This window comes from Schistocerca piceifrons, chromosome 5, assembly GCF_021461385.2.
Source record: "Schistocerca piceifrons isolate TAMUIC-IGC-003096 chromosome 5, iqSchPice1.1, whole genome shotgun sequence".
Taxonomy (NCBI): domain Eukaryota; kingdom Metazoa; phylum Arthropoda; class Insecta; order Orthoptera; family Acrididae; genus Schistocerca; species Schistocerca piceifrons.
In genome coordinates, this window is record NC_060142.1 from 677,014,555 (window position 1) to 677,038,478 (window position 23,924).

The 23,924-nt window shown below is 37.6% G+C and overlaps 1 protein-coding gene across 2 annotated transcripts in view; it reads left to right on the forward strand.

Annotated features, from left to right (window-relative positions):
- Positions 1-23,924, forward strand: part of LOC124798282 (S1 RNA-binding domain-containing protein 1) — a 240,498-nt gene that overhangs the window by 67,746 nt on the left and 148,828 nt on the right. For both annotated transcript variants that reach the window (XM_047261605.1, XM_047261606.1), the window contains 2 exons: positions 497-693; positions 15,599-15,716. In XM_047261605.1, the coding sequence (XP_047117561.1) occupies positions 497-693; positions 15,599-15,716 (315 nt within the window). The remainder of the gene's footprint in view (positions 1-496; positions 694-15,598; positions 15,717-23,924) is intronic.

The window sequence follows — 23,924 nt, forward strand, 5'->3', positions numbered from 1 at the left end:
CAGGTCCCACACTCACATTACCTTCAGCAATGCCTCTGCAATTTCCACCACAGGGGTTTGGCCATCAGATACAACTGTCCGTTTAATTACTCTCTAGTCATATGTCTAGACATTCTGGTTCTGCACCTGCACGTTCTCAAACAATGTCTTTGGAGGAACATCTCTAATAAGTTTCAGTACAAAAATTGATGTCTTCATAGTCTTGAAGAGTGTTGCTGCTGTCTTGACTTATAGCGTTGCCTTCTCCTTTGGCACCAGTTGCTTAAGCCAATCCGCTATTCCCACCCTGTCACACACAAAGATTACAGGACCTTTACCCAGACAGACCCTCCTGAATTTATGGTGTGGACTTGGGTCAGCAGCTCAGGCGACAGAGTTTAATCACTGAACTTGAACTATTTCTTTTTTCTTACCACTTTGCATTCATTTTACTGTCACTTATTGTACCACTGTAATTTTAATTCAGACTCAAATAAGCATTGCATGGGATTTTCAGCATGCAGATATGTACTGGAGAGATGCAGAACTACTAGCAGATCTGCAAGAAATAAGCCCTGAAATAGCTGAAAATGTCATTAACCTGTTTGACACAGACAACACTATACCATTCATTGCTCGCTATCGAAAGGAACTCACTGGTAACATGGAGGCCGAGAAATTGCGCCATGTTAAGGAATCATATGACTACATAAAGTAAGTACTATATTCAAATTTATTTTTTATTCCTTGCAAAATAGTGTGTGTTGCAAGACTCTCAAAATTAACTCTTCTAAATCAATGCGTATTATAAAAGTGGACGTGTATACGTACATGTGTATGTTTCACATCTACTCCTAAACCGCTGGATTGCTTTCAACCAAACTTGGTGCATGTATCGCTTACTGTCTGGAAAGAAACACTGTGTGGTTAAGAACTACATACCTCTGAATGGGGTAGGGTTGGGGATGAAAAAGGAGTGTAGCTCACATTGCACAAATAGTTATATTATATTCCACCAGTATTTGAGAATAGGAACATGTAGTGACTTGAAACCAAGTTTAACCAAGTTTGTATGATTTCAAATCTTTACGGGACTTTTTCTCACTGACACCTCACACACATAATGGAGAAAGGAAAAATGTTTACCGCTTATTACATTTTTACTGTTATGCAGTAAAACTGCTGCATCAAGAATGACCTTTTAATTTGTTACTTCTTTATTAATAACTCTATTTGCAACACATTTTGCAGACATCATTCACAGAAACCACACAGTTCCGGAGATATGACATCACAAATTTTGACTGTTGGCAGCACTGGCGCAGCTCGCACATGCTTTAATATTAAGCTCGTCAAGATAAGTAATTAATAACTGCCAATTAAGTTAATATTACACCGTAACAAAGTTAGAGTCTGTTTTATTTTAGTACTGTATCTACTCGGGGAATTAAAAGTTTTAAGTTCTATCTTTTATTTCCTTTCAAAACGCGTAAAGTACGTATCACGTATACATGATCCTAGGCTTAATTTTTCGGATATACAAATTTTGATTTTTAACATTAGTTTAACTGCATTACATTATTATATCAATAGTATACATGTATATTAGTGTTCCACATAACTTTAGTGGCTGTGATCTGTAGTTAATAGAATATTATTGTTATTGCCTAGATAAATTTTGTAAAAAATATTGTAAACAACCATGAGTGAGAAGTGTTTGAGCTGCCATAGGAAAGTCAGTTCTGGGGTTCTGTGCAGCTGTTGTGGCAGATGGTTACATTGGGGTGAATGTAGTGGCATGCGAATCAGGGAAGTAAATAGGTCTCTTCCATGGTATTGCAGATTATGTTCAAGGTATAGGAAAATAGCGGAACAGGAAGGGAAGATTAGAACCCTTGAGGTCCGTATACAAAATATGCCATGAATGGTACCATTGTGGAGCATTTAATCATTTATATCTGCAGCAAAGAGAATCGCTGTTGAAATCTGAGAGTACATTAGGATTGTGAGGATCACACAGATACATTTGACTGTCTGGTAAATGAAGTTGGGAGGGGAGGGGGGGGGGGGGGGGAATCACATACTCTTGTCTATAACTCAACTTTGGTGTCTGAAGAACAAATTTAGTACCATAATTTCTTTGGTATAAGTTCGTCAAGTCATGTACGCTGCCCAGTGACTAACTGTCTAAATGCTGAACCTTTTGCTGTACAGACCTCTGCAAGGTGTGTAGGAAGAGAGTCAGGAAGGTTTTGGAAGGTACCGACAGGGATGTGGACCCTTGCCAACTCAAGTGGCATGGCCAGCTGCACTAGGTTTTTCTGTTGAGGATCCACGACATGAACAGCCTGATCAAGGTGGGCCCACAAATTCTCGATTGGGTTTAAATCCAGGGAGTTTGGTGGCTGGGGGAGTATGGTAAACTCATCCTGGTGCTCATTGAACCAAGCCTGTACACTGTGAGCTATTTCACATGTTGCATTGTCCTGCTTGTCGATGCCATCGTACCAAGGAAAAATGAACTGTGTGTACGGGTAGACATGGTCCCAAAGGATAGGTGCATACTTGTGTCGATCTATTGTGCCTTCAAGAATGATAAGATCACCCAGGGAATGCAATGAAAACATTCCCAAGACTATAACACTCCCTTCTCCTGCATGGACCCTTCCGACGATTGTTGCGGGGTGTTTGTTTTCAGGCGTTTCATGGTGTACGTGCCAATGGCCACCTTTCCTATGGAGTATAAAACGTGATTCATCTGAAAAGGCCATCTGTCGCCACTCAGTGGCACTATTTGTGTGCAGATTCCAACCTTTGTCGCCAGTGAACAGCGGTCGGCATGGGTACACGAACTACGTGCCTGCTGCAGAGGTCCATATGCAGCAACATTTGCTGAACAGTCATTGAGAAGACACTGTTGGTAGTCCCTTTGTTCATCTGGAGGTCAGCTGCTCAAAAGCTACCCAAATGTTCGTCCTTACTCATCTCCGCAGCCATCTTTTACCCTTCTCATCTATGACTGTCATGCGCCACAGTTGCCTCTGTGCTCTGTGTGCTTTGGATAGTGCCATTTTGTAGTGCACGGTATACTTTAACCGAGGCAGCATGCAAACAGTTTACAAACTTCCCATTTTAGGAATGCTTCCTCCATTGTCCCAAAAGCCAGTGATCATGTCCTTTTGAACATCAGATAAATTGCTCCATTTCAGCATTATGACAACAGTTGCACTGTTTTATGCATCCCCCCCCCCCCTCCCGCCACATTTTGTAGACCTTCCACTGCTAGTGCTGCCAGGTGCCGTTAGTTAGTGGGGTCATATTAATTTGACTGGACCATGTACATCTGAAATGTTGATTTCTCTTTTTTGTATAATTGTGGGTATTCATTTCTCTGAAATACAAATTCCTATGGTGATTTTATGATCGAGATTTTGAATTCCTCTTCCTGCAGTTCTCCTTTACATAAAATCTAGTAATCTGACATTTAATAGTCATCCTTCATTTAAAACAAAGCACAAAATGACTACTGACAGGCTTTCATCAACACAAAACTTGTAATGGGGTCAATCAATACCAAGTGGTCCAGCACTGGTTGCTTGACCATCTCAGAAAAAATTTGTATTTGCTGGGTGCGTTCCCAAATGTTTAGTAGTCACAAAAATAATTTTTGAAAAAAATTTGTTGTTTATTGTTTTGAAATGGTGGCCATGTGTTCCAGGCCGCATGCATTTTTTAAAAAAAGCATCTACATTTTTTACAGGTATTCAGTAGTGGATTGTCCTAAGCCTTTCAGATAAAATGCATTTAGTTCAACACACTCTGAGCTACAAATTAACATCGTCATCATTTAGCTGAATGTATTCTTTAATATATTTTTAATAGTTCAAAATTATCAGCCTCAAATTAAAGAAACTCAATTTTTGAACAGTAGTTTTCCAAAGAAAGATTAATTTCTCAGCCTTAATATTTTTTCTGCTATTACCCTGTATAGTATAGTTACTTTTTATGGAGTATCAGTGGTGAGCAGCTTACACTTAAAAAAATACACTATTTTAAAAAATGGATTTTTTTTAATTTTTCCATTTTGTGACCTGCAATATCTTTGTTGGAGGACCAGATAAAAATCTGAAAATTTCACAGTTAATAGACCATGATATCAAACTTCAGTATAAATTTCAACTTTGGGATTCAATTGGATGTTATGGAAATATGATTACAAACACGAGTCAAAAATAAGTTTTTTTTAAAAATCTGCAATATCTGGTAGGCTAATCAAATAAAGTAGACCAATTGTATAATGTAACACACCACATTACACTAGCTAATGATTATTTGTCGAAACAATGCTGTGGTAATTGTTTCAGCAGGCTAACAGTTGCCTCTGCAAGCCTATACAAGTCTGATTCTTGTCTTCCTCCTTACACCAACAATGGTCTACTCACACTTATTTAGCTAGAAGTTCTTGTAGTATGCAGTTGAGAAATGGTTTCTCAGTGTTCTGTTGGTGTTGTTATTAATGATGCATGACATAAAAGTGTGTATGGAGTGTATCCTAAAGACATTACTTTAATCGAAGATTACAGTGAAGAAGAAGAAGAAGAAGTGTTGTTTTACTTACGAGTCGGCCCAGAGGTCAAATCAACATGCAAGTACCATGAAATAAAATATTTAAAAATATTTTATCACCTTGTTGGTCAGTCTTGCATGGACCCTTTTGAGAAACATAAAAAACCCTGTAACAAAAGGTCTGTGAGAAATAACATCTTATCATTATTCTAAAAATAAAAGCCCTTTTGTCAATCACATACCAGGAAAATAATTGTGTCCAACATGTTATTCTAAAATATTTGTAATTCACTAGAGAAAGGATAGTGAAACCTCAGATACAGAGTTTTGTGACTTATCAGCAACCATTAAAAAGTAGATACAGCTTGTGAAATCCTGGGTATATCGGATGCTAGTAAAATTAGAAAACTAAGTCAAGATAAAAGACCAAGTACCTTGAATACAAAAATTGAGAAAGTGGCAGCTATAGTCAAAAAAAGAATTTGGAAGTTTCATTTCAAAATACAGTTTGTTCTAAAACAGAAGGAAGTTCTAAAACTTCACCAACCGAATATGATGATTTGATAGAAAAACTAAAAGCTAAATGCAGTACTTCAAACAAAGTGGATAAAATTAAGATTATCAGTTTACTGCTGAAGTCTTGGAGTCGAGCAAAAGTTGGTGAAAAATTCAATGTGTCAGAACGTCTTGTTAAGTTAACAAGGCAATTAGTAAAAGAACAGGGAATTTTACCAGCATTAAAAAAGAAAAGTGCATCTAATTTGGCGGATGAAAACACAATCAAGGAAGTTAGTAAGTATTATGATGATGACAATAACAGCTGTTTGATGACTGACAAAAAAGACTGTTTCTATGAAAGAAAATGGTTCTAAGATTCAAAGACAAAAAAGGTTAATAGTGTGTAATTTAAATGAACTATTCACTGAATTTAAAAAAGAAAATCCTGACATTAAAAATGGAAGATCAAAGTTTTTGCGAGTTGAGACCAAGATGGTGTATTGTTGCAGGGGCATCTGGCACCCGTAATGTTTGTGTTTGTTTGTATCATCAGAACGTAAAGTTGATGATAGATGGGGCCAATCTTATAGTTGACTATAAAGACCTTTTGGAAGTTACAGCATGCAATATTGACAGTTACAATTGAATGATCAAGGGAAAATGTGAAGACTGTCCAAGCAAACAAGCCTTACTTGTCATGTTTCAAGAAGACGATTTTATGCCCGACAATATAAAATACAAACAATGGGTGACACAATACAGAACTGAAATGGTGACAGTCATAAAATCACAAGAAGAGTTTTTGAAGTGTTGGTGGCTAACCCTGAAAATCTGAAAATGCATCATTTTATTGCAAAAGCTCAAAGTAAATTTTTGAAAGACAAAAAGTAAACATTGGCAGCTGATGAATGTTTATTTCTTGCTGTCTTTTTGGAAAATTATTCCTTTGTTATTCAAGATGAAGTACAAGGGCACCACTGGGTAAACAAACAGGCCACAGTTCATCCATTTGTATTCTATTATAATGACGAAGATAAACTAATGAGCTACAGCTTTTGTGTCATAAGTGACTACCTTGAACACAACACTACAGCAGTGCACTTTTTCAATTAAAATTAACAAACTACTTTAAACAGCCCCACTCTTCCATAAAGAAACTAATTTACTTTTCGGATGGGGCAGCAAGTCAATATTTTAAAAAAAATAAATTAACATCTCCTTTCATGAAGAAGATTTTGGGTTTGATGTAGAATGGCACTTTTTCACTTCATGCCAAGGAAAGAATGTTTGTGATGGTGCTGGGGGTACAACAAAGCAAGCTGTCACAAAAGCAAGTCTGCAGCGGACTGATAACAATCATATCATAACACCTCAAGAAATGTTTGAATTCTGTAAAAAACATATCAAAGGAATTGCCTATGGTTTTGTACAACGTGAGGAAATACAAGAAGTCTCTGACAGTGTCTTGAAGGAAAGGTTCAACACTTGTCAGAAGATTAAAGGCACTCGATCTTTTCATTGTTTTGTACCCCATTCACACAACTTACTGAAGTTTAAGATCACATCAACTTCGCCTGATAGTGAACTTCATCAGTGTGGAAAACTTGCACAACTGGTTCTTCAAAATAAAGACATAGGGCTTGTGTTTACGATGAACAGTGGTAGATTGGTGAAGTTGATAATATTTGACAAAACCAAGATGTACATGTTTTATTTTATCACCCTCCAGGACCAAGGACATCTTTTCAAGTTTGGATGCCACTTAAAAAAGTACTAAGGGAGCTGTCTCCCATTGAATTTATAAATGTGACAGGGCAAACTTAGATCGTAACACCCAAACTGAGTGAACAAATTTCTCAAATGTTAATTGGGTGATGTACTAAAAACAAATAACAAGAGAACAATATAATGTAATTAGTAGGCTTATTTTCAATAAAAAAGTAATTAATCATAGATATTATAAAACTGTATAGGGTCATTCCATATCAAATCACCCAATAAAAAATAAATTTTACACCCACCTCCTTAGATTTTCATGAAATTTGGCTCAAATGGTTCTAATACCATCCTGACAACACCTGCAAATTTTTTTTGCTGTATCTCTTATAGTTTTTTTTATAAATTTTTAAAGTTTTTATGTTTTGTATTTTCTGAACCTTCGGAAATGGTAAATTTAATTTGTATTCAAAACTTTAAAATTGCTTATCTTAAAAACTCTTTTAGATAACAACATGAATTTTTGCAGCAAGTTTATTTATTATACATATTTGAAGATAAAAATGATACTATTAAAATATATTAATATTTTCTATGAAAAAAAAATATGTATATGTATTTTTTTTTCTTTTTTTTAACGGATGTTTTGTTTTATAAGAATTGCAATATCTAGAGTCTCAGACCTGATAGAATGCTCAAATTTGTTTTAATTTACTCTTAAACATATAGGCTACTTGATAAAACAAAAATAATGATGGCTTTTTAACATGTTTATTAATTATAGTAGATTACATTAGAATTATGTACAAAGATAGTGTTCTTACAACACTTATGTATAACCCAACTGATTGCTTGAAACATTGAATTTTTTGAGTAATTTTGTCTTTTTAATAAACATTAATGCTGATTCAAACTGTTTTTCCACTTCATCCAAGAGCTTTCAGTTCTTTTGATACAGTCTTTTTTGAAGTAATACATTCTTCCAGCGCCGCTTGATTGAGGTGCGTCTACTATGCAAGAATCTTCTCTTTCAGGCCAATAAAATGATGCAGCTGGTCCTGAAGGATGTAGAAATAGAATTTCTGCATCTTCTTCATCATTGAATATTGTTTTTACCTGTCCAAAGTACCATTTACCATCATGATTTGCATGGTTCAACACGAACCTAATCAGAAGAAGAATGGAAAGAAAAGACTAAGGAGGGTTTTACACTATCTGTAGTCCTTCTAATTTCAAGGTTGTTTGTTGGAAGTGGTTTGAAGTTATGAAAACTTCTTGTTCCAGGAATGGTTCGGGTTGCTGAAAAAACGTTTTTCTAGTTTTAACCGTAGCAAATCAGCTTCTTTTTTGTCAATAAAGTGAAAATGAATGTTTTCAATATTTTTTTCACAAAACTTGTACACATTGATTGCTGTCATTATTTGTTCTTCATCTGAAAGCTGTAGACTGGCTTTCCTTAAAATTCTTTTAATAGTTCCTCCTAGGCCATCACAAATTGACTTCCCATGACTTGTTGCAAAAAAAGAGTGTTGGGCCTTCAAATTAAAGTATCTCAAGTGTTCAGTCAAATTTTTAAAACTATTTCTATTTTTGTACTGCCCAGCACAACCATCTGTAAAGTAGTGAACTGAGTCAATGTCAGTATGATGTAATGACAGCCACTTTGTAATTTCTTTTTGTACAAAGTTAACAAAACCAGTGTCATGTTCTTGGTCATCACTAATAAAACAGTGGTTGGAAACAAAAACATTGTTTTCCTCATTTCCTAGGAAAACTCCAACTGGGTGTAGAGTACAACCACCTCTATTCCAGTGGTAACTTTGGATCTCATTTTGTATAACAAAGGAATAATTTTCACTGAAATCCATCACAATAATTGCTATTTTGGGTGGTGGGTCTTCTTTCAATCTTTTGAAGGCTGCTGATTGGGATTTTGCTATAAACGAGTGCGGGGTGAGCTTTTCCAACGACCTAACCAATAAAGAAATGTAGTCTTCAACACTGATAGACTGTTTGATCATTTCTGCCCTGTCTGTGTTAACCCACTGACTGATTACAATTTCTTCTTCTAAATCATAATCTTCACTTAGTTTTTCAGTTAAGTACTCAGTTAGTGCAGCATTTGCAGGACAGCTGCCGCAATGATGTAGCACGCAGTTTTGGTTTTCTGTGTTGCCCACAAGCATCTTAATTAGGCCTTTATAAGATTCTTCAATTTTCACAGCATCCAATAATAGTTTAACATTCTGGTGGATACTGCATACACATACAGTGTGTGTGCCTGCAGCACCAGCAAGGATACACCATTTAAGTCTCAAGAAACAAAATTTTGAAAATCCTACTTCTACCTCGGGATTATCCCATTTGAAAGAATAATAGAGTTCTCTCAAGTTACACAAAATGAGTCTTTTTTTGCATGTACACATTTTTTTGAACACTTACTTTGTCTTTTGTTCCAGGTAACACTCTGGAACTTTCATCCTTTTCCTAAAAATTTGTTACAAGTCTTACTGTATTTTCAGAAAGAGTTTTACCTCTTTTTGGACCAGGAGTTTCCAAAATACCCTTTTCAGATTTTAGCTTTCTAGCATGTCGCACCATGTACTCACTTACATTAAATTCTTTCATCACTTTATTTCGACTCCAAGAATCTGGAGCCAAGGTCAGAATCTGGATTTTTCTAGAGCTCCAACAGATGACATCTTCTCTTTCATAAGAGAAATCATTACATCAAAATCCTTTGCATTCTCAACCACACTTGTATCTTCTTCGTCATCATCAGAACTTGGTGCATCATATTTTAATGCTTTTGAAACCGCCTTTTTTGCAGTCTTTTCAATACTACTAACCTTCCTTTTAAAATAAGACCCTTTACTTTGTTCTGACAAGTCACGAAGCTTTATCGGTGTTAAACCTAAATTATCAAGAGCAATGTTTGTTTGTACGAGGGATTCATTTCTGGATTCCAATGATTCTAATTCAACCACGACTTCATCATGTTTCACTTTCATTGACTTCAACTCTTAATTTTTCCTCACAAAAGTTACGGCATGTTGAGCAAAGCTTTTGTCTAGGTTTTATGCCACTATTTTTTGTCAGTAATTGTTTAGAAAGATCCAAGCCTACACTTCTCAACGACTTTTGATGGGCTTTTTGTGTTTCTTTTAGTGGGTCTACACATGTTGTTTGATACTTTTCAAAAACATTTAAAAAGTAGTAGCTGTGGTGTGAACATATATTCTTAAATTCACACAGATTAATTCCAGATCATAAGTGGATCAAATTTTTTTCTTCCTCACTCAATTCAGGTACCGGTTGTAACTTTTTTGAAGGTGTGTAGGTTGTTTGGAAACAGTCAGATTTTTTAAATAACCCTACGCTACGGGTTTGAATATCTGACATACTGATTTCACTTTTGGTCTGATTACTGTTCTGTTTACTTTTATAGGATATTGGAAAAGAATCTCTGTAAACTAAGTAACAGTACTTACTGAAAGTTCGAATAAACTTAATAAAATACTATCTAAGCACTATTTAACACTGTAATAATTTTTTACTTCAAAACACAGGAATAACAAAACAAAATCCAAGCATACATTGTTACTCCAAGAAGACAAAAACTTATTTTTGGTGTCTAAGTCACTCGGTACTTTTTATTTTTTAAATATAATTAATATTATTTAAAAAATTAGATAACTATTGAACAGGTTAAAAAGCCAACATAATTTTTCTTTTATCTAATAGCCTATACAATTAAGAGTATTTTAAAACAAATTTGAGCTTTCTATCAGGTCTGAGACTCTAGATATTGCAGTTTTTGTAAAACTAAAAAAAAAAAAAAAAAAACACCAACAACTACTCGTAATTTTTTTTCATTTGGAAGATTTTAATATATCTTTATGGTAATTTTTTTAACATTTAGATATAATACACAAACTTGTTCCGAAATTTCATACTGATATCTTGAGTATTCTTTAACATACAAATTTTTTTAGTTGTGAGGACACATTTAAGTTACGATTTCCGACTGCTGAAACAACGCCAAATCTAAAAACTTTAAAAATTTATAAAAAAAACTGTAAGAGATAGAGCAAAAAAATTGTACAAGTGCTTTCAGGATGATAAAAGAAGTAATTGTACCAAGTTTCATCAAAGTCTGACATGGTTGGTGTAAAGGCCTGGGTGACTTGACATGGAATGACCCTATACTGTAACTGATATTTTATTCCATAAGCCTAGATATCGCAGATGTTAAAAAACGTGTTTTTGACTCGTGTTTGTAAATTTTTTCCGTATCTTCCAATTGAATCTCAAAGTTGAAATTTATAGGCCTTCTGAAGTTAGATATCATAAAGGTCTATTAACTGTGAAATTCTCAGATTTTTATCTGGTCACCCAACAAAGATACTGCATGCCACAAAATGGAAAATTTTAAAAAAAAAAATCCATTTTTTAAAATAGTGTATTTTTTTTTAAATGTTAACTGCTCACCATTGATACTCTTAAGTAACTCTACTATACAGTGTAGTAGCAGAAAAAATCTTAAAGCTGAGAAGTTAATCTTTCTTTGGAAAACTACTGTTCAAAAATTGAGTTTTTTTTTTTTTTTTAATTTGAGGCTGATAATTTTGAACTATCAAAAATATATTAAAGAATACATTCAGCTAAATGATGATGATGTTAATTTGTAGCACAGAGTGGGTTGAACTAAATGCATCTTATCTGAAAGGCTTAGGACAATCCAATACTGAATAACTGAAAAAAATGTAGATGCTTGCAAATACGAAAAACGCATGCACTCTGGAACAAATATGGCCACCATTTCAGAACAATAAAAAATAATTTTTTTTAAATATTTTTGTGACTACTAAACATTGGGGAATTCACCCAGCAAATATAAAATTTTTCTGAGATGATCAAGCAACCAATTATTTTTTTGAAGGACCACTTGATATGGATTGACCTAATGCCTCTTTATAATTCAGTTTGCCCCCCTCCCCCCACTACATTACAACAAACAGTATAATTTTAGCATATGCTCCCAGTAGACGTGATGTCTGCTGTGTGTGGAAAGTGAGTGTCATTCCTAGATGTCCTTGGAATGCTTGCAGAAATAAGGAAATGATTTACAGAAATAACCGATAGTTCATTCTCATTAATAAATATTAGTTGACGATAACGCAAAAATTTCCACTGTGCAATAAGTGAAAGGTTTCCTACTGGTGCATGTCGCAAGTGCCATAGTGAAAAATTTCAAACAAGTTTGAATTCAAATCTCATCCATTGTGGAAGACAGGAAGCGCCACGAACATCACTCATGTAGGGCACTACCACAGATGTAGCACACTAAAGCTGTAGCACACTAAAGGTTGCTAATATAGGGTGCAACATGCAGCCTTAATGGTAGGATAGCAGCTTGCAGGAAGATGAACAACAAGGTTCAGGCCTTGAATTGGGCACAAATTTCCAGCACCTACTTCATATGCATATCAGTGTGGTAACTTTACTGCTTTAAATAATAGTTTCATATTGAGTTTGATGTTAGTGTTTTTATTTAGACATCTTTGTTCCAGACATGTATATAATAAGTAACTCAGTTGTAAGCATGTTTCTCACTTAAATCCCTTGAAAGGTGTATGACCAGATATCTGTTGGCAAGTGGGGGCTGTCCTTTGCTATTAGCTTAGTCATAGACCCTCTTAAATAAGATCTAAGCACTCTGTCAGGGCTCCATTACTACAGTTGATCTTCCATTTGTTCAAATAACTCCACTCTTAATACCTTGAACATATAAGGGTGAGTCAAATGAAAACCTTAAATATTTTTTAAAATATTATTTATTGTGCAGAAATGGTACAAACTGTATCACTTTTCAACATACCGTATTTACTCGAATCTAAGCCGCACTCGAATCTAAGCCGCACCTGAAAAATGAGACTCGAAATCAAGGAAAAAAAAATTTCCCGAATCTAAGCCGCACCTGAAATTTGAGACTCGAAATTCAAGGGGAGGGAAAAGTTTATGGCCGCACCTCCAAATCGAAACAAAGTTGGTCCTTTGTAATATGAGACACAATTTAGGTCGAATGAATGACGGCACAGCTACAGTAGTTTGGTTCGAGTCATAAGCTTAGCAGTTAAGCTTTACCAGGTAGCCATTGCTATGCTTCAGGCGCTCCGTCCGTATTTATACGGGTACCCTTCCTTTTTCATGTGCTTCATCTCGTTTGAATTCATTGGTTATTTTTCTTTGATCTGATATGTGCCGTTCTCTTTGTTATAGGTGTTTACGTCACTCTGAGCTGAAAATGCCTTATTGTGTGTGTCATCCATTGTTTGTCGCATTCTGATGAGTGTTTACGACCTGTCGCCGCTCGCGGCATGGCTTGCCTTAGTGTGCACTGCCGCCGCTTAAAAAAAAAAAAAAAAAAAGGAGAGAGAGAGAGAGACAGAGAGGAATCATGTTATTAGCGAAACAATGGCAAGAGACTGTTATTTGTTGTTACTTACTCTGCTGCTTTCTTTGATAATGATCAACAAGAACCAAATAATAGACTGTGCATGATAGAAGATGTTCTGAACAAGAGTTTAGCGAAAATTTTTCTCAATTTGAAAATCTTTGCAGGCGCCTCTTTAGTACATTACATTCTGCACAGAAATTAGAGCCATCTTAGATTTAAAAATCTAGTCAGTTGCCGTACTTCATTTCTGACTGTATCATATTAGGCATAACAATAATACGAATATAAACATGACATGATATGTATATTCTTCCGCGTTTGCTGTTGTCTCACTCTAGTTTCGTAGTTTATTAGGCAGACAGGATTTAAATGAGATAGCAGCAAACACGAAGCAATACATGGCAAAATGTTTATATTCGTATTATTCTTACGGTGAAGAGAATACTGCATGTGATTCACAATTCATAAAAGTTCCTGTTAGCAACCATCTCTTCTCACAGGTAGGAAAAAATTCAGAACATAGAGTTGGCCATTTTGATTGACAAACATCCCAAACAGTCTTATCAGTGGATTTTTGTAGTACATTGAAATGCTGCTACATTCGAAGATGAACTATACTGAATTTGTATTTACTTCGTTGGATAATGTATGAAAATGCAGTGGTCGAAACTCGGGGCGGAGAAAAAAGCTCGTCTTCCACTTTTTTTATACTGGCGCAGAGGTTTTGGTGCCAGTATTTATCTTTGTGCCTGCAAAGCATGCCTGTGTAGCGCTACATATATTCGATGGCCGAAGTTAGTTGTGGCGGCACCTACCAACATTTTTCAGAACTTCCGCTTGCTTTGCACTCAAGTCTAAGCCTCAGGCGGTTTTTTGGGTTACAAAAACCGGAAAAAAAGTGCGGCTTAGATTCAAGTAAATACAGTAATCTCCCCCACACTCAATGCAAGTCCTCCAGCACTTACAAAGTACATAAATTCCTTTAGAAAAAAATTCTTTTGGTAGTCTGCACAACCACTCGTGCACCCCGTGACGTACCTCTTCATCAGAACGGAACTTCTTTCCTCCCATTGTGTCTTTGAATGGTCCAAATATATGGAAATCACTTGGGGCAAGGTCTGGTGAGTATGGTGGATGAGGAAGACACTCAAAATGCAGGTCTGTGATTGTTGCAACTGTTTGTATGGGCAGTGTGGGGCCTTGCATTGTCATGTTGCAAAAGCCATCACTTTCTCGTTCAAAGTGCCGAAGAAGTTCTTCACAAGCATCAACATGCCGTTCTCTCATTTCAGGAGTCAGCTGCCGTATCACCCATCTTGTAGACACTTTGTGAAACTGGAGCACATCATGCACAATGTGGTGTGCTGACCCATGACTAATCTGTAAACATGCTGCAATGTCATTCACTGTCACTCAGCGGTTTCCCTTCACTATGGCTTCAACTGCTGCAATGTTCTGTGGAGTCACAACTCGTTGTGCCTGATCTGGACGAGGAGCGTCTTCCACTATAGTCACACCATTTGCAAATTTCCTACTCCATTCGTAGACCTGCTGCTGTGAAAAACATGCATCACCGAACTGAACCTTCATTCGTCGATGAATTTCAATAGGTTTCACACCTTCACTACACAAAAACCGAATAACAGAACACTGTTCTTCCCTGGTGCAAGTCGCAAGTGGGGCAGCCACCTTTATACTGATAATGCGATGGTATGTGTGCATCTGCACTATGCTGCCACCTACAGGCCATTCTGCACGCTGTTTGTAGCCCGCTTACCAACTTACAGGATAACGGCGCAAAATTTCGATTTGTTATTACAAATTTAAGGTTTTCATTTGACTCACCCTCGTACATTAAAAGAAATTTTTTGTGTTGATAAATGTAGTTAGTGATATTGACTCAGTGATAAGAACAGTCTCTACAGTTGATATTTTTCTGAGTTTGTGGTAAAATTAGAAGAGAGATACATGAGAAGGATGGAGAACTGGTCATATGATCACTTTATACGAGTGTTACTCTGTGATCTTAGTTATTCTGAAGGAACATTGAAGTAGTTCTAATTGTTGTGCTGGAACAATTAGGATACTGTTTGAGCGGAGATCTTTTCTGCGATTTGACACATCTTTATTTCCAAAATAATCCATCAATGAACTCAAAAAAATTTTATGTTTAACAGTCTTTAATTTGCTTCATTTATCAGATGGGGTCTTGTTGTTGGAAGTGACAGTCCAGTCAGTATTTCAGATTTTTATGATATTTGTTCACTCAATTTCATTTCCATAAAACTATATTTTAAAGAGTGTGGTGGTGGAGTATATATGTTTACATGTGCATTTGACTTTCTGTGTTTTCAACATCCTTTCATAATTTGTTGTCAGGAGTGTGAGAGCTAAAGCTATTACTGTGATGAACAGTATTGCAAAAGTTGGAAAACTGACTCCCGACCTGGAAAGAAGCATTAAATGCTGCCGCAGTCTTAATGAAATTGAACATTTTGTAAGTACTAAAACTAATATTTGCTTTCCTCATCTTTATACCGCACAGAGAGCATAATCTACAAACTATTTGCACTAAAGCTGCTTTGTCACAAGAAATTCACAGTAAAATTATGAAATGGAGATGCTCTAAATAGATGGACTTGATGGAAACACTATCATATATGGAGGGCAAAACCATTGCTAGAAGCAAGCACTAATGAAATACAGCAGAGAGTCCCACATGACTAGAAAAGAGCACAAATCACTCTTGTTTGCAAAAATGGTAAAAAATGCATGCACATAATTATAGAACTATATTGGTGGTGCCTGTCTTTTATAACTTCATAGAGCATATTCTAAACTCGAACATTACTTTGCTGGAGGAAAGGATGCTGCTGTGAAAGAATCGACACAGATTCAGAAAAAATTGCTCATATGAAATTAAGCTTTCTTTCTTTCACACAATATATTGTGTAAAAGGTAAATACAAATGAACAGGTAGGTTGTTTCTTCCTAGATTCCTGAAAGGCTTGCATCACTATATTGCATCATCATAATCACAGTTACGCAATTGGCTCATTCAATTTCTGACCGTAGATCCCTGTAAGCTGTACTCAGTGGCAGATGTTCAAAACAAGAATGGAAGCAGTGTAAGATACATTCAAAGGAAGCAGAATAAGACCTCTAGAGTTCTCAGTATACATAAGCAGTTTACCAGATAGGATAACACTATCAAATTATTCATTGATGATGCTCTTGTTTACAAAAAACGTGTTGTTGTTTGTTAATGATAAGGAAGTGCAAAACGACTTGCACAAAATTTTTACTTGGTGTAATGAATGGCAGCACTCTTTCAATGAGGATAAATGCAATAACAAAGAGAGATAACCTAATAGTATCAGAATACAACATTAGTGATGAACATCCTGGAGCACATCACATTTTGTGACTATTTAGGAGTAGTACTAAGAAGTGCTGTCAAATGGGATGAATGCACAATATACTTAATACCTGGGGCAAATGAAAGACATATAATTTTTGGAAGGGGTAGTGTGTCTTTAAAAAATATCACATACGAGACACTAGTACGACTAGTCCTTATAGTATTGCTCCAGCTTGTAGAGTCGTTATCAAGTAGTGCAGTAGTAGATACTGAAAGAATGTAGAGACACACTTCTAGGATTGTAATGGTTCAGTATAGCTCACATGAAAGTGTAACAGGGATGCTTGGGGAACATTTATGGAAACCTTGGAAAGGAAGTAGTTGTTATCCTCAATATAAGCCCTGTTGGATAAGTATAGAGAACCGCTATTCACAGAAGACTGTTACAGTTCTTCAGCCACAATTATATATTTTATACATAGTTCATGAGAATAAGATAAGAGAGATGTGGGAGCTTTTATGGTGATCTTCAGTCAGAAGACTGGTTGAACTTCAAGGTTCCTCTGGACAGTCAGTCTTTCCCTCATTCATTGCTCAAATGGAATAACACAGAAAATTGCTAATATTGACATACCCCCTACCATGCACTGTATAGTGGCTTAGGGAGAAAAAGAAATTGCGCGTGCACCCACCCACCCACAAACACACACACACACACACACACACACACACACACACACACACCTGCATCATCTGCAAAAACTTTCAGATTACAATTGATATTGACTGCCTGGTCTTTAGTATAAAACAGTAATGCTCTGGTGCACACCTAAAGTTATTGTTACATCTGTTGATAAGTCTCAATCCAAGGCAACATGCTGCATCCCACCTTCCAAGGAATCCTCAGCCCAGTCTCAAATTTCATTTGATAGTCTACATGATTCTACTTTTAAAAAGAAGTGTAGATGTCCTGAGTCAAATGCTTTCAGAAGTCAAGAAGTACTGCATCTGACCCTGACTGTGTTGATTGGTGGCTCTCCAGAAGTTATATTACAAAAGTGTTAGTCCAGTTTCAGATGATCGATGTTTTTGGAGTCCATACTGATTGCCATGGAAGAGCTCATTCTGTTCAAAATATGTCATTAGGTTTTGATGATGATGATGATGATGATGGCGCTGTAATAGTCACAATCATATAAGTACGTGGTATCATGTAACATTCCACCAGTGCAGACGGTATTTGCTTCCTGATACATTACCTGTGTTAAAATGGACCGTTTACCAATTGCGGAAAAGGTCGATATCTTGTTGATGTATGGCTATTGTGATCAAGATGCTCAACGGGCATGTGCTATGTATGCTGCTCGGTATGCTGGAATGACACCATCCAAGTTAAAGCATGTTTTGCATTATCGAGAAATGGGGAGAGAGTGTCACGAGCATGATACAAGATTTCGAGTGGAAATCTTAAACAAGGGTGCTTTTCATTGCTGCAAGATCTCATGAAATTTGAATCGCCAACTTTCTCCTCCGAATGTGAAAATATTTTGTTGATGTCAACTTATATAGGGAGAAATGATCATCATAATAAAATAAGGGAAAGCAGAGCTCTGAAAGATATAGGTGTTTGTTTTTTTTTGCATGCTGTTCGTGAATGGAATAACAGAATTATTCTGTAGATGTAGCTATTGATGTTCTTAGGATGGGACCTATGGAAGGGATGAAGATGCCAAGTTGGACGTAAGGAAATCGTGGAAGGTGACCAGGAGGTGGTTGGATGGAGTGGGCGGGGCGAGGGGGGGGGGGGGGGTGGATCACAGCTGGATGGTTGTGTGAACTGGAAGAGGCAGGGTTCAATGTTAGGATCAATTTGGCTTTTGTTGGAGGGATTGGTGATGGAGAAGCGTTCCATTGCAGGGATCTGGAGGAGGAGATTAGGTCATTGGCAAGCCTAGCATGGTTAATATTGGATGCAGTGCTGAAGGTTAGGCCTTTGGATTGGATTGAAACTTCTCTGGGGGCTGAAGATTTTGGTGGAGACAACAATGTTCTGGGATTGTTTTGGTTCTGGATTAAGTGCATTGGTGGTAGGGAGCTCGGAGGATGTGGTAAGTTCATCTCTTCCCTGAATCCATTCCTGTCCTCATCCCTATGACACCCCGAAAACCTATTCTGCAGATGCTCCCCAAAATCCACAAACCCAACAATCTGTGATACTCTTTATTGTGCTCCCACTGAAAAAAATTAGGCTCTCATTGACCAACACCCCAAACCAGTTGCCCAAAATCTAGCGTCCCACATCAAAGATACCAACCACCTCCTTCACCAACTCTCCATCATCCCCACTCCTTTACCTCTTGGATCCCTTGTCATCACTGTTGACACCATTTCCCTGTGTGCTAACATTCCTTATGCCCATGGTCTTGCTGCTATTGAACTGTACCTCTCCCAACATCCTTCAGACTCCATACCCACTACCTCTTACATCTTAATAACTATAACCTAACACTCAATTACTTCTCCTTTGAGGGAAAGGTATACAAACAAATTCACAGCACAGCCATGAGCATCTACAGGGCGCCCTCCTATGCTAACAGGTCTGTGGTCCAACTAAAATAAAACCGTCCTAGCCTCACAAAACCTCAAACCCCTGGTTAGGTTTACGTTCATTGATGGTGTCTCCATGATCTGGACACGGAGGCAATACACCCTCTCTTCATTTCTTCACAATCTCAACACTTTCAGTCCCTTCTGCTTCATCTGGTCCTCCTCAACACATCGTGCCACCTTCCTGGATGTTGACCACCTCTTCTCTGATGGCTCCATCACGACACTGTCCACATTAAACTCACTAACCCACATTTTTAAAAAAATGCTGGGGCTGGCACAGCAGCAGTTACAAGTACTCTCTTGCCCAGTACGCTGAAGGTCAGGTCTCACAAATGCCTTCAGAGACATCCCCCAGACTTAGTCCACAGACAGATTTCGCATGCCATATCCCCAGATGCCCCCAGCCGTTCACCATCCCCAAAAACCAGTACAAAGGAGTGGCCTCTTTCTCACCCATTACGATGTTGGATTGGAACAGCTGAACAATATCCATTCTCAGAACTTTGATTATCTATCATCAAGCCCTGAAATAAGGATCCTGCACCAGATCTTTCCCACCCTTTGTACAGTGGTGTTCCAACACCCTCACAACCTCCGCAAATCCTAGTCTATCCCTATGTCACTCCCAGTCTCCAATCTCAATCTTTTGCCACAGGTATCATATCCCAGTGAAAGACCCAGGTGCAAGACATGCCCAATTCACACACCCAGCACTGCCTATTCTAGTCCATCAGAGGGTGGGCTACCTGTGAAACCAGCCATGTCATTTAACAGCTCTGCTGCAATCACTGCTTAGCTTATCATCCTGGTATGACTACCAACCAGCTGTCCACCAGGATGAATGGCCACTGTCAGACTGCAGCCAAGAGCAATGTTGACCACCTTGTGGCACAACATACAGCTGAACATAATATGCTTGATCTTAGTTGCTGCTTCACAATGTGGGTCATCATGAGCCTCCCTTCCACTACCAGTTTTTCTGAACTATGCAGATGGGAGATATCCTTATAGCACATTCTTCGCTCCCAGAATCATCATGGCTGAAACCTACGGGAACCCCCTATCTGTAGAACCCCCACCCAACAGTTTCTGCCCACTCTGTCCTATCACTAACTTCTAATCCACTTCCTCTCACCCTCACTTTGTGCCACTCTCTGCTAACACACTCTTCGGTCTTTTCCCCTTCTCTGCTCCTCTCATTTTCAGCTCCCCGTTCCCTCCACCTCTCCTCCACAGGCTCCAGATGCCAGACCTTGCAGCCTTGTACTGCCACCATCTAGTCTCTGCACACTCAGCCAGGGCAGTGCTGACTTTTCTGCTCTGCAGCTGAACTTGTCACTTTTGCGGTGAGTAGCAGTGTATCCTATTTCTAACGTTGGTGATATTCCAGCATGGACTTCCCATTGTTCAATTCTTGAGAAACTCTTTCCTGTCCCCAGTTTTAGGGCTCTGATGTCATTTGTGAATTGTTTTGCTAGCGGGAAGACATTTTTGGAATGCCTAACCATTTTCAAGAATCTTGTAAATTCTATAAGAGAAAGGAGTTTGTCTTCCTTTCAGTATGCTTCATACCCTGCCTGTCAGCAGTTGATGTTTCCAATGACACAGGTTCACATTTCGACATCGCATCATCCAGTTCATCCATGTGCTAATTGGTCATAGCTGGAGAGGTATAGCTTTTGAAAAGGTCAGTGTGTATTAGTTGAGCTTCCTCATTTCGATTCATATGTGCAAGTGGGAAATCATCTCTGTCATTGTCTGCTAACCAAGTTAACATGCATTTCCAGTGACTCGTGAAGTTTATCTGATGATGTATTATTTGCTGGCATTAAGACTGCTTTGTCCATAGTAATGTCAGAATTTTGATTATCCTTCGCAGGATTTTGTTGTTTAATAATTGATGGATGAGAGTTATTGGGAGCTTCTGAATTCTTTGCATTATATTTTGGTGTTTCCATATTGGTAGAAGAGTGATGTATGTTAAGGGAACAAGTTCAGTACTATTGGAGAAGATATGTCAACGTCTTGCTCTGTCATGTGTGATGTTTGCATTGCAGCAAGTGCTTTTCACACTTTTCGATTTACAAACGGTTGTGCAGGGAAGTCACTGACAATATTTGCAGCTAGAGATCCTTGTGGATATGAAAAATGCTATCCACATCTACATGACACTTACCTGCATCCGCATTGATGTGAAGGCCAAGTAAAGAGCAGTGAGCATCATGGCAGAGGAGCCCTCCAGAGTGCTCACTGCAGTGGCTCAGAGGCGGTGCAGCAATCACATAAGGCACAGCTGACAGATCACACAGCCCCACTGCGCCAGCCCATTTAATTGTTCACAATAAGTGACAGTGCTCTTAGGTGTGGCTGCTCATTTCATTGTTCACACAGAGCGACAATAATAATAGAATGATGGTCTGATAGTGCCATGCATGTTGACGGTGTAGGCATTTAGTTTTATAATATTTCACAAATGTGATTTTGAAGTTAAATATTCTTGTTGCGAATAGCAAGAATACTAAAACATTGAAGGTCGCATTTTTAAATTGCCTCAGCAGGCATACTACGTGTTCCCAAATGTTTTTGTCAACATTTTTGGTTAAATTGTTTTGATTATCTCAGACAAAATTTCTAATACTGCAAACCACTGTGAATTAATTGACTCAAACATATCTAGTTTGCTGTCCCATTGTGTGCCCACATCTCCTTACAGTGATTTCTAATGGCAGTTCAGAAGGTCAGATCTTTTACAAAAGCTTCTGACAGCTCGACAAGAGTTTATTAATCACTGCTGCAGTGTTTGGACCTCTGCCAGCAGCAAACATGATGTTTTGCACATTGCTGATTTAATCAAATGATCATAATATCTTTATCAGTTCATGTTTAATATTTTCTCCAGCTTTTTTAATGTCGCCCTTGAAATTTCTGGTGCACAACACAAAGTTTTCCTTCTTCACCATTAATGTAATGTGCAGTCCCTCGCATGTAGTTTATTTTACGATATGAATCACACCATAGATAAACTCTGTTAGTCTGTCTCCTACATACTGGAAAACTTTTGTCACCTGTCTAGAAACAGCTTCACGCAGATGATAGACAATTTCCTTTAAATTTCTTGAAACTGTGGTTGGACGAGATAACAGTTCCTTGGCACTCACTGCACCGTACTTGGCCCCCACATGAATAAGGAACTGCACTGTTTTGAGAAATCCATTTCAGTGCGCAACATCGAAAAGTAAAATGTTGTTACAGACAAATGCAAAACAAGCCACTATATCTTGTTTTCTTCATTGCCACCAAATACAAAAGCAGATTTCTTCCAAATCAACGATTTCAGTTTGGCCTTCTTGCAATAATGTGAACTCACCTCGTTTCACCTTACATGAAATTATGTTCGTGGTGTGCATTTCATTAAATGCATTCGGTACCTGGCCACTCAGTCACTACAAAGCTTTACCTGAAACATAACAACAGATGTGTGGTGCTGATTCATGCAATCTTTCTCACTGACCCCAGGTAACACAATTAAATGAAAAGTGTGTAAAAGATTGATATTGTCTTTTAATTTTTAACTACAAAGGAGTTATTGTCGAGGATATCCACAGATAACCCTCGGATATCCACAATAGCATACACTTTTATCCTCAAGGTACCAGTTACCACAGATATCTGCTTCCATGCAGACCTCTATTTATATCATTGTCAAGATATGGGCAGCTTTTCCTTATGTGGCCTATAGCTTTATAATTACAGCAAATTGCTAATTGATGTATAGACCGTGAAAATATTTCCATCAAATGGAATCTGGAATTTGGATTGCACTTTACCAAAATATTCAGTCACAAATTCCACAGTACTTTGAAAAGGATTTATACAAGCACAGCTCTGTACCTTACTCCTGACAGTATTTCACATTTATATCTCTTTGAAGGACAGGCAAAACTATAACGTAACCACATACGTAGACGGTTTCAATGGGTGGTGGTCACTGTGGCTAACCACATAATATTTTCTCCCTTTACCGCTCAGGCGCCAGTAGTCTCTCTGCCAACCACCTAATTGTTGCCTAAAATGTCGCTAGATGGCAGTGCAGTTCTTCTGCACGAATTTTTGCCGCATATTCAGAACAATAGTTGATACTTCTTCGTTGTTAGCACTGTTCTTGGAAGCGGCATGCAGTATTCTCTGTAGCTCTTCTTTATACTCCTATTTTTGGCAAGTAATTGCTTATATTTATGTGTTGAACATATATAAATCTATGTGTAATGTAACTTTAAATTGAAATAGAATTTTCCATGTTTTACAGACAAATTTCTGTGTGGTTAGTGCTGCTAACCACTGCCCTTCTGCTCCACCCAGTATATTTTCTTCGTCTCCATCGAATATGTCTAGCTGAAAAGGAATAACTTAGGACAAATGTTACCGAATTTTATTTGAAAAAATACCTTCTAGTGACAGCAGTATTGGCAGTGATGGAAATGACCCCACATTCACGACAGGCTGTGCAAGTTCTAGCCTTGTGTGCAGTCGTGTGTCAAGCAGTAGTGATTCTTGGGATGACAGTGAAATTGATGACGTCAGTGAAAATAATATTTTACCATCTACTGTTCCATCAACAGTCACGGTAAACTGCAGCCAAGAAACAAGTGTTGACCAAGTGCCATTATTTATTGGAGAAGGTGGTGTGATTGCAGAAATAAAGAACGAAGTGAACCTAAATCCAGTTGACTTGTT